This window comes from Crocodylus siamensis, chromosome 3 (assembly GCF_052110815.1).
Source record: "Crocodylus siamensis isolate JL-2025a chromosome 3, ASM5211081v1, whole genome shotgun sequence".
In the NCBI taxonomy this organism is placed as follows: Eukaryota; Metazoa; Chordata; order Crocodylia; family Crocodylidae; genus Crocodylus; species Crocodylus siamensis.
In genome coordinates, this window is record NC_143397.1 from 123,564,563 (window position 1) to 123,577,903 (window position 13,341).

At 42.2% G+C, this 13,341-nt stretch overlaps 1 protein-coding gene across 1 annotated transcript; it reads right to left on the reverse strand.

The window, feature by feature from the left end:
- Window positions 1-2,356: 2,356 nt before the first annotated feature.
- Window positions 2,357-13,265, reverse strand: CCT5 (chaperonin containing TCP1 subunit 5). Its single transcript, XM_090039128.1, has 11 exons — window positions 13,023-13,265; window positions 11,477-11,537; window positions 11,225-11,389; window positions 10,568-10,766; window positions 8,167-8,359; window positions 7,780-7,929; window positions 7,477-7,596; window positions 6,796-6,981; window positions 5,341-5,478; window positions 4,947-5,127; window positions 2,357-2,649 (listed from the first exon to the last, which is right to left on the reverse strand). The coding sequence occupies exons 1-11, from the start codon at window positions 13,125-13,127 to the stop codon at window positions 2,522-2,524; spliced, it is 1,626 nt and encodes a 541-aa protein (XP_089895254.1). The 5' UTR covers window positions 13,128-13,265; the 3' UTR covers window positions 2,357-2,521.
- Between the last annotated feature and the right edge of the window lie 76 nt (window positions 13,266-13,341).

Below are 13,341 nucleotides of genomic sequence, written 5' to 3' on the forward strand. Positions count from 1 at the left end.
CCCTCTGCCCACTTACCTTGGGGGGGATCAGCTGCTGCAGCCCCCGCTGCTGCTGCGGCGGCCTTGGGTCTAGTACGGGGGCACATGTGCATGTGGATCCCTCCTCTCCCTGCTGCTCCTGGCTCCATTTTGGCCAACCTGAACTGAAAGCTTCCACTGCAAGGTTGATAACAGTTGCAAAATAAATGTGGAGAAAAATTTGCAATCAAAAGTAATTTTAACTCTAAAAATCAAAATAATTCATTTTGTAAATGCCAGGGCAAAGCCTTTCAGAATCTGGGGCAGTCCTTTGCTTCCTTTGAAGCAAACAGCTGAGCCAAACCAAGAGAATTCATTAAATGTTTTGGAGCAGATTATTCCATTTTCACCACAAAAAGGCCTTGGCCATAAAATTTCACATAGCTATATTCACAAGGAAGTAGGGCTTGAACAGCATCCCATCAGATAATGGAAGCCATTTCTGGGGTTGCCAGGCTTGAGTTCCAGTCCTGGAGAGCCTAAATCTAGGTAGTGGTCTGGATTTTGGTGACAGCTGGGAAAAAACTGGTGCCCCACAGCAGACCCTGACAGAGGAACGTTGTGATATTGCAGGTAATGCAGCCAACCACCAGTGATAATTTCACCTCATGTGCATACTTTATTCACAGGGCAGACCCATGAAATTACCATTTTCATCCACCTAGGAGATGCCCATTAGCTGCTGCAGACGGGCCCCACTATTCCTCAAAGGCATCTAACGGCTCTGGATTTAGGACTGAGAGGCCCCCCCCCCCCCCGTCCATGTCATGGAACAGTATGGTACATACGCGCTTGGTTGCCAGACTGTTTTCCAGATTGTGTGTTTTTGTTGGCCTTTCTGCTTCCAAGACTATGTGAAACTGTGCGAGACCCAAGTTTTTTTAGAAATCAGTTAACCCCCGCTGCCTATCCTGAATCCCTATAAGCCAATTCCCAAAACACAAACCTTTAAATACCATTTCCTAAGCCAACATCTAGGGGGTCAACAGACACCACCCAGAACGGTCTTCAGAAATCAGAGGTAACCAGAGACCAGACACTAGCCCCACAAAATCCAGAGGCATACTTCCATGAAACATCTTCCTGCTGATGGCACAGATAGCTTATTTACAGGGAACTAGAAAGATGACAAACATGTCCTGCAATTTTATGGGGCATGAAAGGATAAAAGAAGGGTGGGGAAAGTGCAGCCAGAAATTTAGCATAAAGTTTTGGAGGAACTTGAAGAACTAAATTTGAAGGACAGTGCGTGTTCAGCTGCATCTCCCTCTTGCCACAGAAAGGGCAGATGTCAGGGAACTTTTAGGAACTACTGTCTGACCACAATCAAGTTGTTCCTCTGCCTCTCCTCCCACCACCCAGGGCAATGGGAGTGGTGGTCAAGGAGCTGCACTTCCCCCGCTGCTTGGCAACATGCCCTGAGTGCACGGCAGCTTTGAGGGGCACAACCCTGCGTTGCCACCCCCACGCAGACATGAGCACAGGGGGTGCAGTGCCAAGCAGCAAAGAGCTCACAGTGGCAAGTTGCTTCTCCATGTGGCTCCACTGTTCCCGGCTGCACCAGGTCACACCCACTGGACTACAGAGGCCCCAGGATAGGGAAACAGGCCAGGAACCTGCACACAGCCTGTGGCCGCCTCCACCCATCCTGTGCACAGATCTGGGGGGCATGGGTCGTCAGCCCCACCTGAGCCTGCAGCATACAGCCTGCCCCACCCACAGATCTGGGGGCGTGGGTCACCCCTGCCCCCTGGCAGTGCACGCCTGGACAGGGAGCTGGTCTCCCTGCAAGCAGCAGGGAGTGGGACTGTAGTCCCTGGCCCCAAAGCCCTGGCAGTTGGGGGCCCCCTCTGGCAAGGGGCTGTGGCTGGAGGATGAAAGGCACCAGCAAGGCCAGGGGACTGGGGAGAACGAGAGGCACTGGTGGGGGGGTGGGGATTGGGAGCTGTGAGGGGTCTTTAAATTTTAATCAACGATTTGGGGGTTTAAATCAGAGAATTTGCAATTCCTTTATCAGAGAAAAACCAGGAAGCCTGCATATCATCATCCTTTGGAGACAAATGAAAAGGAACATTGTACTGTAATAGCATCATGCATCTTTACAGGTTGCCATTCAAAATGATGAGCCCTGTTCCCTCAAACTTCCCTAAAGGTGCAAGAGAGCAACTTATAAGCAAAATCCTGCATACTCTAGGATTCCACGGCCATGAAGTCAACTGGATGTTGAGCACCCCGGTCTAACAACTTGAATGCCCTGGTCTTGAGCACCCCGGTCTAACAGAACTTGAATAATTTGGTAGGAAACACCTCAACAGACAATGATGCCTCTGAACAAGTCTTAAAGCCACAACTTCTAAATTGTACTTTATTGTTTTCAAGAACGAGGAGTTACAGAATCTGAAACGAAAAGACGACATGTAAAAAATAAATAACTGAAGATGAAGCGTTGTTGATTTTGCTCCTACAGTGGCCCCATTACATTTTGCTCCTTGCTGCTCACTCTTCATTCTTCAGATTCTCCTGGCCTACGAATATCATCAATCTTCAGAATCATTCTAACAACTTGAGTGGCCAGAGAAATTTGTTGCTTTTTGCCAATCAAGGTTTCTATGACATGCTGTTGCTTCATATCTGTCAAGGAAGAAAAAAATGTAAGTATGCTGGCCAAAAATCAGAACTACATGTTAACAGCAGAGAGAATAGAATTATCTGAGTTTTAAAATCCTATAAACAAACCCATATTAAAACCCAGAATACAACTGCAGATAAATATTATTCTCTACTGCGTTTGAAGTGGGGGTTGGGGGAGGTCAAAAGGAAGAACAGCACATGTTCCAACTGAACTGCTGATATTACCTAGAAAAATTACACACTTCTCTGAATTTCTCTGTATGGCCAATTCAACAGCTCAAATTGTAATTAAGTGAATGTAAAGTCTTCTTTTAAAAAGGAAACTCTTTAGAGTTTTAAAATTGCTTTAAACTTTCAAGTTGTTAACCTGGAGCCTAAAGCCCTACATTAATCAATTTTCTACAAAAATTCAGTTTCTCTACAAGATTCTCCTCCAAAATGTAAAACCATAAACAAACCATTATATTGCCACTCTAATTAGAGCAAGCACGTACATACAAGCATAGACAGTACTCTCTTACTGCACACTACTAAACGCTACCTTAAGTAGCATCACTTTGAGCAAAAAAAAAGAAAAATTGTTATACTTCCAAAAGCAAGCAAATTTCAGATTAGTGTAAATAGAACTCAATTCTGACTATTACCAAGTACTTTGCTTACATGGTGTAACTACATATTTTCTAAGTTCTTTCATTACCTAGACTTAAGTGATCAACTAATAAGGCAAGAACCTCACATCAGAATTCCACACATACTATATATACTAGGAGATGTTGGTTGCTCAGTGGGTTTTTTTGTTTTTTTTTTAAATAACCAACTATAGACCAGGCATAAAAGTCCAAATGATCAAACCTAGTTAATATCTCATTCACAAGATATTCCCATTCACCTCAGATTTGAAGGGTGAATACATAATATATTCACTTACTCAAGTGTATTGCAGTGAGTTTTTTCCCTTTACAAAAAAAATAGCAGGCTGCAAGTGATCACACATATTAATTTAACATTAAGAAAAATTATTTGATGCTAAATCAAAATGGTCATGGCATTTAGGAACTGATGGCCACTTAGGAAAATGGCATCTACAAAAATGCTATTAGTTCTCCTATTATGTGGAGTCCCTACACAAATGTGGATTATTGTTTTTGATCTTGCTGGTCATCACACAGCTTTGAACACATTCTTTTCTTTTATTCAGAATAAGAATGCACTGCTTTTTATCAAACTCTCACTCCCCATTCATTAATAAAAAACAAGTGAAATACTAAAAGCTTGTCTATACACGGAGTTAACATGCCACAAAATTCAGACTCTACCTTACTGTGGGCTAACTTAGTCGTAAAAAAGAACACGCATCTTTGTTCTTAAGATTAATCCACATGTCCTTTAACAGTTCATCTTAACAACAGCTCCATCTTTTCCTACCCCACCATGAAATTTAGGAAAATTTGCAATGAAGAATAAATGAAATTTTCATATGCCAGGGAAAGACAAGTAAAAGCACAAACAAGCTGAAAAAGGGTAAATAATTACGTATTCTCATGAGGGAGTACAAAAAGGCAAAGTACAAAAATCAAATCTGAGATGGTTACTGAGGCCCCTGGCAGATGTTAATATAATTGTGTAACTGGGACCCATGAAACTTCATTCCTGAACAAAAACATGTGTCCTTCCCATACCAAATGTGCACAGCAAGGCACACTACTTCCAGGATTGGGCATAAAAATTCCACAGATTCCAATCACGAGACTGCCAAAATTGCACTGGAAGCTCAGCATCTGTCATTTAAGGGGCAACTGTGTCCTGAACACTGATGCTGCCCCCTGCCCGAACCTGCAGATCAGTTGATCACTGGTATCAGCCCAGACCCAAGTCCAGAATACATGCCAATTATTCACTTTAACGTTCTACATTAAAGGTGTAATATCTTTGTGTCTGGTTTGCTACTTTAATGTGCCATGAATTGGCTGAAAGTGTGACACATTACAATACATGTAATGTTTGCCAGTAACCTCAGTCTCTCATATGCATAAATATATTAATATAATTTTATGAAGTATTGCCTACAATGCCTTAGACTTAATTGTTCAAATTACTTTCTTCCCTCTGCAGAGAAACAGCATGGGGGAAAGAGTTGTAGGTATTACACAGAGTAATGAAAGCAAGTAGATTTGTTTCATATGAAGATTTTTATCTGCATAACAGTCATGGCAGACCAATTAAGCCTTCAGATTTTTGAGAAAGAACTAAATGTGAGCTTCCTCTACAATATACATAGTAGATCAAACACTTCTTACCATTTGTTCCTTTGCGCAGACAATCTATGCCAAGAGCAGGGTTGTTTTCTTTCACCTGTCTAGCTCGCACTTCAGTCATAGTTTGTATAGGGTTCATGCCACTGTTCTCTGCAAGAGCCATTGGAATGACCTCAAGGGCATCAGCAAATGCCCTCATGGCATACTGTTCCAGAGATGGGCACTGGGACACAAAGAAATACACAGCTTGTGTGAACAAAGATTACCATATTAATGGTGAAAAAAGTCTATACCTATAGTACAGAAAAGCACGTCCTAAAAACATGATTTATCCCCATCCCAAAGAAAATCTGAGGTGCTTAAATACTTGTTTCCATAACAATTTAAAACTGTATTAGAAAGGTATTTTCCTTAAGTCAAAAGAAGTCCTTTTTACCTTATCTGCTGCTTTGCTGACTGCCAAAGCACAAGAGATCTCAGCAGCACCACCTCCATATACAATGCGATTATCACGAACAAGATTTCGGATTACACACAATGCATCGTGAAGAGATCTTTTTGCTTCTTCAATAATCTTCAGATAACAAAATTGTACCAAGTTATATCGCAACATGGAAATTAAAGCCCGGAAAAAGTTATTTAATTTAGATTTAATATAAAAGCAAAGACTTCATAGTCAATTAATACTGAAATAATCTCTCTTGCTGTAATGATCAAGATATTCCCCTTTCACAGCTTCTACACAAAAACTTCACAACTGGGAATAATCGGCTTTTAATGCACTTAAATTACAATTACAAATCTTTATAGATTTGCAACAGCTTATTCTGGTGACCAAAACTCCTTTCTGACCTGCAGCATTTCCAAGAGCAGGTGCACAGGAGCAACTAGTTATCATAAAGTGAAAAAAGTGACAGTGATTTACTGTGAATCAGCTACTCTGCACTATCTGCTAGTATGCACACTTTTACCCTGGAAAAAAAAATGAAGGTTATCCTGTCCTGAAGTAGGTTACCTTCTTTTTTTTTTTTTTTAAGCGGAGACAGCAAAACTAGCTAAATTACTCCAACTTAGTTTTCTTCTGTTCACATGCAGAATGTATACACAGATAGTTACTGCAGACAGTGACAGTGAACAGTTCTAGGTGCAGTAAAATCTCCATCCCTTTTTACTTTGTATTAATTAGTTTGCACACACATACTCCAACAGATTTTGAAGCTAACAGTATTTATGGATCATATTTTAGAAAAGCCAACTACCAGCCATCAGCTAAAAACGTTTTATTTATTTAAAAAGATCAAACCTTTTAAAGACTTAAAAAACGAAAAAGATTTTCAGATTTTTTTTTTTTAAGGTATATCCCATATTTTTCCCCTTTTCCTACACTTTGGTTAAAGACAAAATGATACATTAAACTGATTAGTTTGCAAAGCAGTAAAATTTTGCACCTTTGTGCAGGAGACCTCCACTTTTACTTGTAAGCTAGGCAAATGAAAATGAAGGAAGGCTTGAACCTCTAAAACTACTATATAACTTAACTCATAGGAATAGTTTAATTGAAACCCAAAAAGGAATATCCGCAAGAATTACTCTAGTTTGTATAGGATCAGTGACTAATCATAAAGGATCATCAGCATTTTCTCTCTATAGCATAAGCAGTAGTACTTTTTGAAATGAGCTGCCACTTGCAAGCAGTCAAGGAGACTACTGATTTTGTTTTAGAGAAAGAGACTACTGATTTTACTCCTCTCCCGTCCATCAATTAATTTAAATTAAGACAAGGCAGAACACAAGACTCTTTTGGATGTAACTACAGATATAGCAGAGGGCAAAACAGACAGAAATTAGCAGAGAGCATGTCAAACTCTTATTAGAATGCTGAATCTCTCACCATCTTATTTCCTCCTCTAATGAAGATGGTCACAGCTCTGGAATTTTGACACTGTTCAATAACAAGCATCTTATCCTTTGTTGTTCCAAACGAGATCTCTCGAACAATACCAGCAAAACCTAGTTTCTCTGGAGTGAGTTCACAGAAACGTGGAACAATGCGCCCTCCAGTTGCGATGGCTATCAGCTAAAAGGTAAAACACACATCATAACCATTTTGAGAAGACACCTTTCAAAACATTTTTGCTTTGAGTTGATGGTAGAAAGTCGATCAGAGTCCTTGGACTTGCAGGCTTCCCCCCCCCCACACCTTCTGAGAGTGAATTTAAGGGAACATCTTCCTTCTACAGAGCAAAATATAAGATTTTAAATGTGAGGTAATACTGGTTACCTTTTCAGCTCCAGTCCCATTTTTCAAATTCAATTCCAAATTTCATCATTATTTACAATTTGTAGAATCTGTATAAAGGTTCTGTCACTGAGCCCCATGACAGACTACAACCCCATTCACAGCTGGCCTCTCTCACACATGCTAAAGTAGTTCGTTTTTTTTGTTTGTTTTTTTTACAGGAGCTATCAGGACAAAAGTATGCAAAGTGTGGTGCTCTCCTCCAAAATGAAGCCCTAGAGTAACTGAACGTTAGTGCTGATGTAGAGTGAAATTTTAGAAAATATTACTTACTTCAATTTCAGGTCCACCAACCCAACGAACAGCAGGCAGCTCATTCTGAAGTAATAAGTGATTTGCCTCATCATCAAAACCCCACTGGCAAATAGCAAGGTTGGCACCAGTGTCTTTAATCTAAAAGTAAAACATTTCTGATGACCAAATATAAGAACTGAGGAATAATTCCTGTTGAAAGGCTTCAGGTTTTGTATTGAAAATGGTCAACTTACAAACAAAAATATTTAATGGGAACCTGAAAACACTGAAATGCAAAGCTTTCAAAACAACGACCCTATAAACTTTAAAAAAAATTCTCACCTGTTTCACCATCTCTTCAAATTTTTCTTTTTCATATTTTTGCAGTGCTTTGTAATCGTCTACAGATGTTACATCAAGCTTATGCTTGGTTTTAGGCTTAGGTGGCTCAAATGGGCAAGTGAGAATTGCCATTTTAGCATCTTTAACTTCCTATGTGACAATGAAAATTAGGATTAATTTTCACCTTAGTATCTTTATTTTTGCACAAACATTTAGACACCATATTTAACACTGGTTTTCATTTGATCTTGGAAATGAGAGAAAAAAGTTCCTATTTTTCAGACTTAAGAGGTGTTCAGATAAGGCAGTGGAAATAAAGTCAGTTCCTGAGGAGACCTTACGTAAACCAGTTATACATGACATGAAAAGAAAAAAAAATATTCTTACTTTAGGCATTTGTGGATGGCTAAAATCTTTATCCACAATCACTCCTTTGATCAACTGGGTATCCTCCAATCTGCCTCCCACTTTGCCTTGCACTTTGATCAGCTCAAAATCAACATCTTTGCGTTTCATATCGGCTACTGTCAAAACAGCATTTACTGCAATTTCTGCCATTTGTCTGTGGCAACGATTAACTCTAAATTTAAACAAAAAAATGAAATTGGTTAATTTTTTTGAAGGGACTTCTCCCTCTGAAGAAAATAATTTGCTAATAGCAAACAACAATATTACTTAACTTTGAATGTTTGCTGCAGAACAACTGATATCCTGGTAATTGGGCTTGCACATGTGTGTTAAAGATAGGCATGCAGCCCAGATTGCAGCTTGTGGAACTCTGTGATCTGGCCTGTGGGTCTTACACCAAACCTGTACGTAGCACTTGTGCCAGATTAGCCCCATAGTTAGTTCCACAGCTAATTCAAATTGAGCCCACAGACCATTCCTGTTTGCAGAAGCCAGCACACAGGGCCAATTTGGTGCAAGCACTCATGCAGCACATGCCTTGTGCCAGCCTACGTGTTATATGAAGTGCCCTGCAAGACTGTCCCTGCATGCTGCCTCTGGAGCCAGCCCAGATTCAGCCCACAGACTTGCTCCGAAAACTGGAGCCAGTGCACAGGAATGATCCAGTATGCACAGATCAGCTTTGGACACTGCTCTGGCTCATGGAGCCAGATGAATTTGACACCCCTAAGTTAAAGGAGGGGCAGAGAGAGGGAACATTTTTCTATCCTGGTGCTGTATGTGGATACCACTTCTTGAATATCTTCTGGATATGGACCAGGTCCAGCAGGGAGGTAAGCAACATCAGCATCAAAGAGCTACGGGGGTTGATGCAGCTGTCACTCGTACCTCACCACTGAAACGTGTCCCCAACATGACTATGTACTCCAGAATTCAGGGACAGAGCTCTGTCCCTGCTGCTCCATGAGACCCACAAGCCAGATGACCTCTGGCCTATGGCAAATGTCACACAGAAATTAGAAAAAGTATTTTTCTGCTAAAAATTCTCTTGCTGCTGCTTAACTAAGGTAGAATACCAGCATCATTAACAGGACTTACCAGTTAAAAATTAAACCAAGCATCACTTAATGAGAAAGCAGCACAAAAAAATAACTTCCCTGACATTTCAAATGGAACTGGTTGCTGCAGGATACACAAAATTATCCCATATAGTCTGACATCACCTATTACAGTGTATTTCTCTACCACTGAGTTCCACTTCAGATTAACCACATTAAGTATGTTGAGTGAAGCTACTGCAACACATTAAAATTTTTCAAACTTTAAATAAACCCTGGTGCAAATAAGCTTGCCACACTCCATGAACAAGTTTGTAAACAACCCTAGCCTAGATTACTGTTGCTACATTAGAATTCTTTTAAAGGTATACTTATTTATTAAAGCTTTTAGAAATGTCATATTTATATTGTACATTAAAACCTCTGCGGAAAAGGGACGCGAACACACGTTTTTTAATCTATATCTATACAGTTCATATACAGAGACCAATAGAAACCTCTCTTCTATGTAACTTTGAAACTATACTCTGAAACCAGATTACAATCTAATGCATTTATCTGTGCAATTCCCCCTTTTTTTTTTTATATATATTTTCCCTTCTCTGTTTTGTCACCATAACTGGGGCATGAGACAACTTGTATGCATCTGCCAAAGACCCAGCTTGCTTTTTCAGGAAAAAGGGGAGTACAGTACATTATTTAAAACTTGAAATCAAAAGACAAGACTGACTCCACAATGGGAACAAAATCAACTTACTCTTACATAATTCATTTAAAGAGAACTGCAATTAAAAAGGGTAGGCGTATAGCTTTTACAATAAACTTTCCTAAAAGTCTGACAAATGTAACGGATTTTAAAGAGCATTTGTATTACAGCTGGTATTGTCTTTCACAAAAAAAAGAAGCAGAAACATACTGGAACAACATAAATGAACTCGCATTGCAGTACTTTGTCACATGTTGCTTATTTTCTGCTCTTGCATGGAAAAGAGTTTTTTGGTACCTTATGCTATCTTGGCAAGTGCTTCCTAAACTTGACACATGTAACCAGAGCTGACACTAGGGGTGTGCAGGGCCTGGGACATATTGGCCTGTGGGGGCAGTGAGCAGGCAGAGCACGAAGTGGTGGCCGCAGAGTAATGGCACCCCTTGCACATGCCAGTGGTGTTGTCTGCACACACTGCGCCCCCTCCCCCTGGGGACAGCTCTGTATGTAACACACTACATCCTAGCAAAAAAGCAAATGAAAAGGTTCTTAGTTCACCCTCAAAATGCCTGAAGTACCAAACTCTATTTGCCAGGTTTTTCCAATGTAAACTTACACTTTAGAGCCCAGAGTTGTTTTTGCAGTCTGGATTAAAGGTTCAGTGTTCTGAGGATCAACTGGAAAGCTGTCACTGATTTTGTCTAGATGTTCAATGGCAATGCGGGCTGCCTGCTCATACCCATCTGCAATTCTCATAGGGTGAATACCACGATCTAACATCTGTTCAGCCTGCTCCAACAGAGTACCAGCCAGGACTATAAAACAAAATTCAGACAAGTTACTTTCACTGAACATTTTAAATTATTTGGACTAACAAGACCCTATGAGCACATAAAGATTTGGGTTAGTAGACCTGCTGCTGCAATGTTACAGTTTAAATGACACAGAAGTTTAGAATACATCCAATGGTCGTGTTCTTTGGGAAGATATCCTATTTATTTCTTTTGCTTAAAAAAATGAGTTTGAATTTAAAAAATTGTAAAACACAAGAAAAAATAAAACATAGAAAGGAGATGTAACATTGGCTCAAAATTTAGTCTACTCTTAAAAAATGAGCCCTTCCTGATATAGGCGCTGCAACAAGGTCCAACATACTGGACAATTCAAAATTCCAAGCATGTTAGAGTTATTTATGCAGCCCCAGCCTCTTAAAGAAAAAGTTAAGTTTGACTGCATTCACTACATTTTAAACAAATCAGAAGTATTTTCTTACCAACAACTCCTGTTGTTCCATCCCCAATCTCATCATCCTGCGATTTAGACAGTTCTACCATAAGTTTGGCTATTTGATGCTCTACGTCCATCATGCTCAGAATAGTGGCACCGTCATTTGTCACAGTCACCTCACCATCTTTGTCCACCATCATTTTATCAAGGCCTGAAAAAAATATTTGCAACTTGCTGCATTTTAAATATGCAAAAAACCTCTGAAAGAGAACTACTTCAATCTTCTTCTCATACATACCATTGGGTCCAAGTGATGTTCTCAGAGTATTTGCCACAGCCTTTGCTGCCATGATATGAGACTATGAAACCAAAGAGCAAATATAAATTAAAAAATGAATTAATTGTCTCAAAGTCACAATACTTTCCTAATGACACTACCCAAGTAAATTACATAAAAACCACCATAATGAGACCTCGATTCTACTGCCTTACACGAGAAATTATCATAGGAACATAAGGGCATTTACACACATGTTCAGAGAGTAGGGGGAGGACGCTTTAAATACAGTAGGTCCAAGAGCCAGTCTAATTAAAGTACCCGAAGTGTCTTGTGGATCAGTGTCCTTGTGCTGAAAAGTGGCAGCAGTGGTGCTTTAATTAAAGCTCAAACAGCACTCCTGCTGCCATTTTTCAGTGTGGGGAAGTTGATGCACTCAGGAGTCTGCTGGAGCCTGGTAACTGCCATGCTCAAGCAGGCTCAATTAATCGAGTCTGCTCAACATGCTGAGCAGCCTCCCCGTACATGTATAGGTGCCCTAAGCAGCTCTCAATACAAGACAAGCAGCACAGAAAGCACAAGGCAGGAGATCAGGCAGGGAGCAGAGAGCAGGTAGCAGAAAACAGAGCAGCAGAGCTGGCAGAAGGGGATTGGAGTGGTACTTGGGGAGGGTGCAGGATTAATTTGTAAAATGCCTGATAAAAAAGTTGCTCCCCTTCCCCACCACCCACTTTGGATTCTCTGCCAGACTCTGTCTTCTGCTTCCTACCCTACCTGCTGCTGTACTGCTTGTCCCCTCCCTGATCTGCTGCACGCCCCAGAGAGGCCATCTATTTACCCCAGGCTAAGAGAATCAGTGTTTCATGACAGCATAATAAAACAAAAACTGCTAACATGGATATTTCTCTACTGCCCAAGAAGCAGCATGGTACCCATAGACCAAAAGTCACAATCAAGGTGCTACAACACTGGGGGGTGGGTGCACCTTGAGATTTGCTATAGGGTGCTACGCGGCACCAGCCGTTAGACATGCAAACACGCATCAACAAAGAAACCCAGAGATTTCAAGCAGGAGTCCAGTGTTGAAACCAGTCTGCGGGCCCACGCTTTCTGGAACAAAAGATCAGCTCTGGCATTCTTTGGTGGGCAAGAAAACAGGAGTGAAACCTAGCTGCTGGCGCCTGCCTGGGGGCCCTGATGAAAACCAGGCACGTGGATGCAGACCTGCAGACCCCCACGGCCAACATGAGACAAGAGCCCAGGTATAGACAGGCTCCTGTCCAGCACCGCTGGCGGCGGCCGAGAGCAGCAGCTCCAAGCACGTGGGCGGCGCCCACTGCGAGCTGCGCTCTTAAGTGGAACCGGCGCGCTCGGGCCCAGCGCATGCGCAGACCTCGAAGACCCCCCCCCCAACACCACCCCCCACGCAGCAGAGTTGCACCGGCCCCCCGGGAACCCCGGCTCGGGCCCTGCGCGTGCGCAGAGGCAGGCAGGCGGGGTGGGGGAGAAACAGGCCGCGGCCTCCGGGCCCGGAGACCCCCCCCGGGGCGGGGCGCGCGGCACTTGCCTTGAGGGCGTCCAGCCCCATGAGGCGGCTCTTGCGGTCCTGATCCTTGAGGATGAGGAAGGGCCGCCCGTACTCGTCAAAAGCGAGGGTCCCCATGGCCGACATGGTGGCGCTGCCGCCGCCCGATACCAGCCAGAGACCAAGCACACGCCGCTCCCAGCCCCACCCCCCGCGCGCGATGTCACTCCGCGCCTGCGCAACCGCTTCCCCTAGGCCGGGGTTGCCTCTTTCCTGTCTAATGTGATGCCCCCGCCTAACGCTTCTGGAAGCGTCGGAACAAGGGGGGGCGTGGCCGGTGCTCACGCCCCGCCCTTCCCGG

Excerpts from the sequence above, each read along its gene's own strand:
- CCT5 (XM_090039128.1), bottom strand. The coding sequence starts at position 13,127 with ATGTCGGCCATGGGGACCCTCGCTTTTGACGAGTACGGGCGGCCCTTC. Across the intron at positions 11,390-11,476 it reads AACATCACTTGGACCCAATG|GCCTTGATAAAATGATGGTG; the intron begins GTATGTATGAGA and ends TATTTTTTTCAG. Across the intron at positions 7,597-7,779 it reads TTGAAGAGATGGTGAAACAG|ATTAAAGACACTGGTGCCAA; the intron begins GTGAGAATTTTT and ends TTTTACTTTTAG.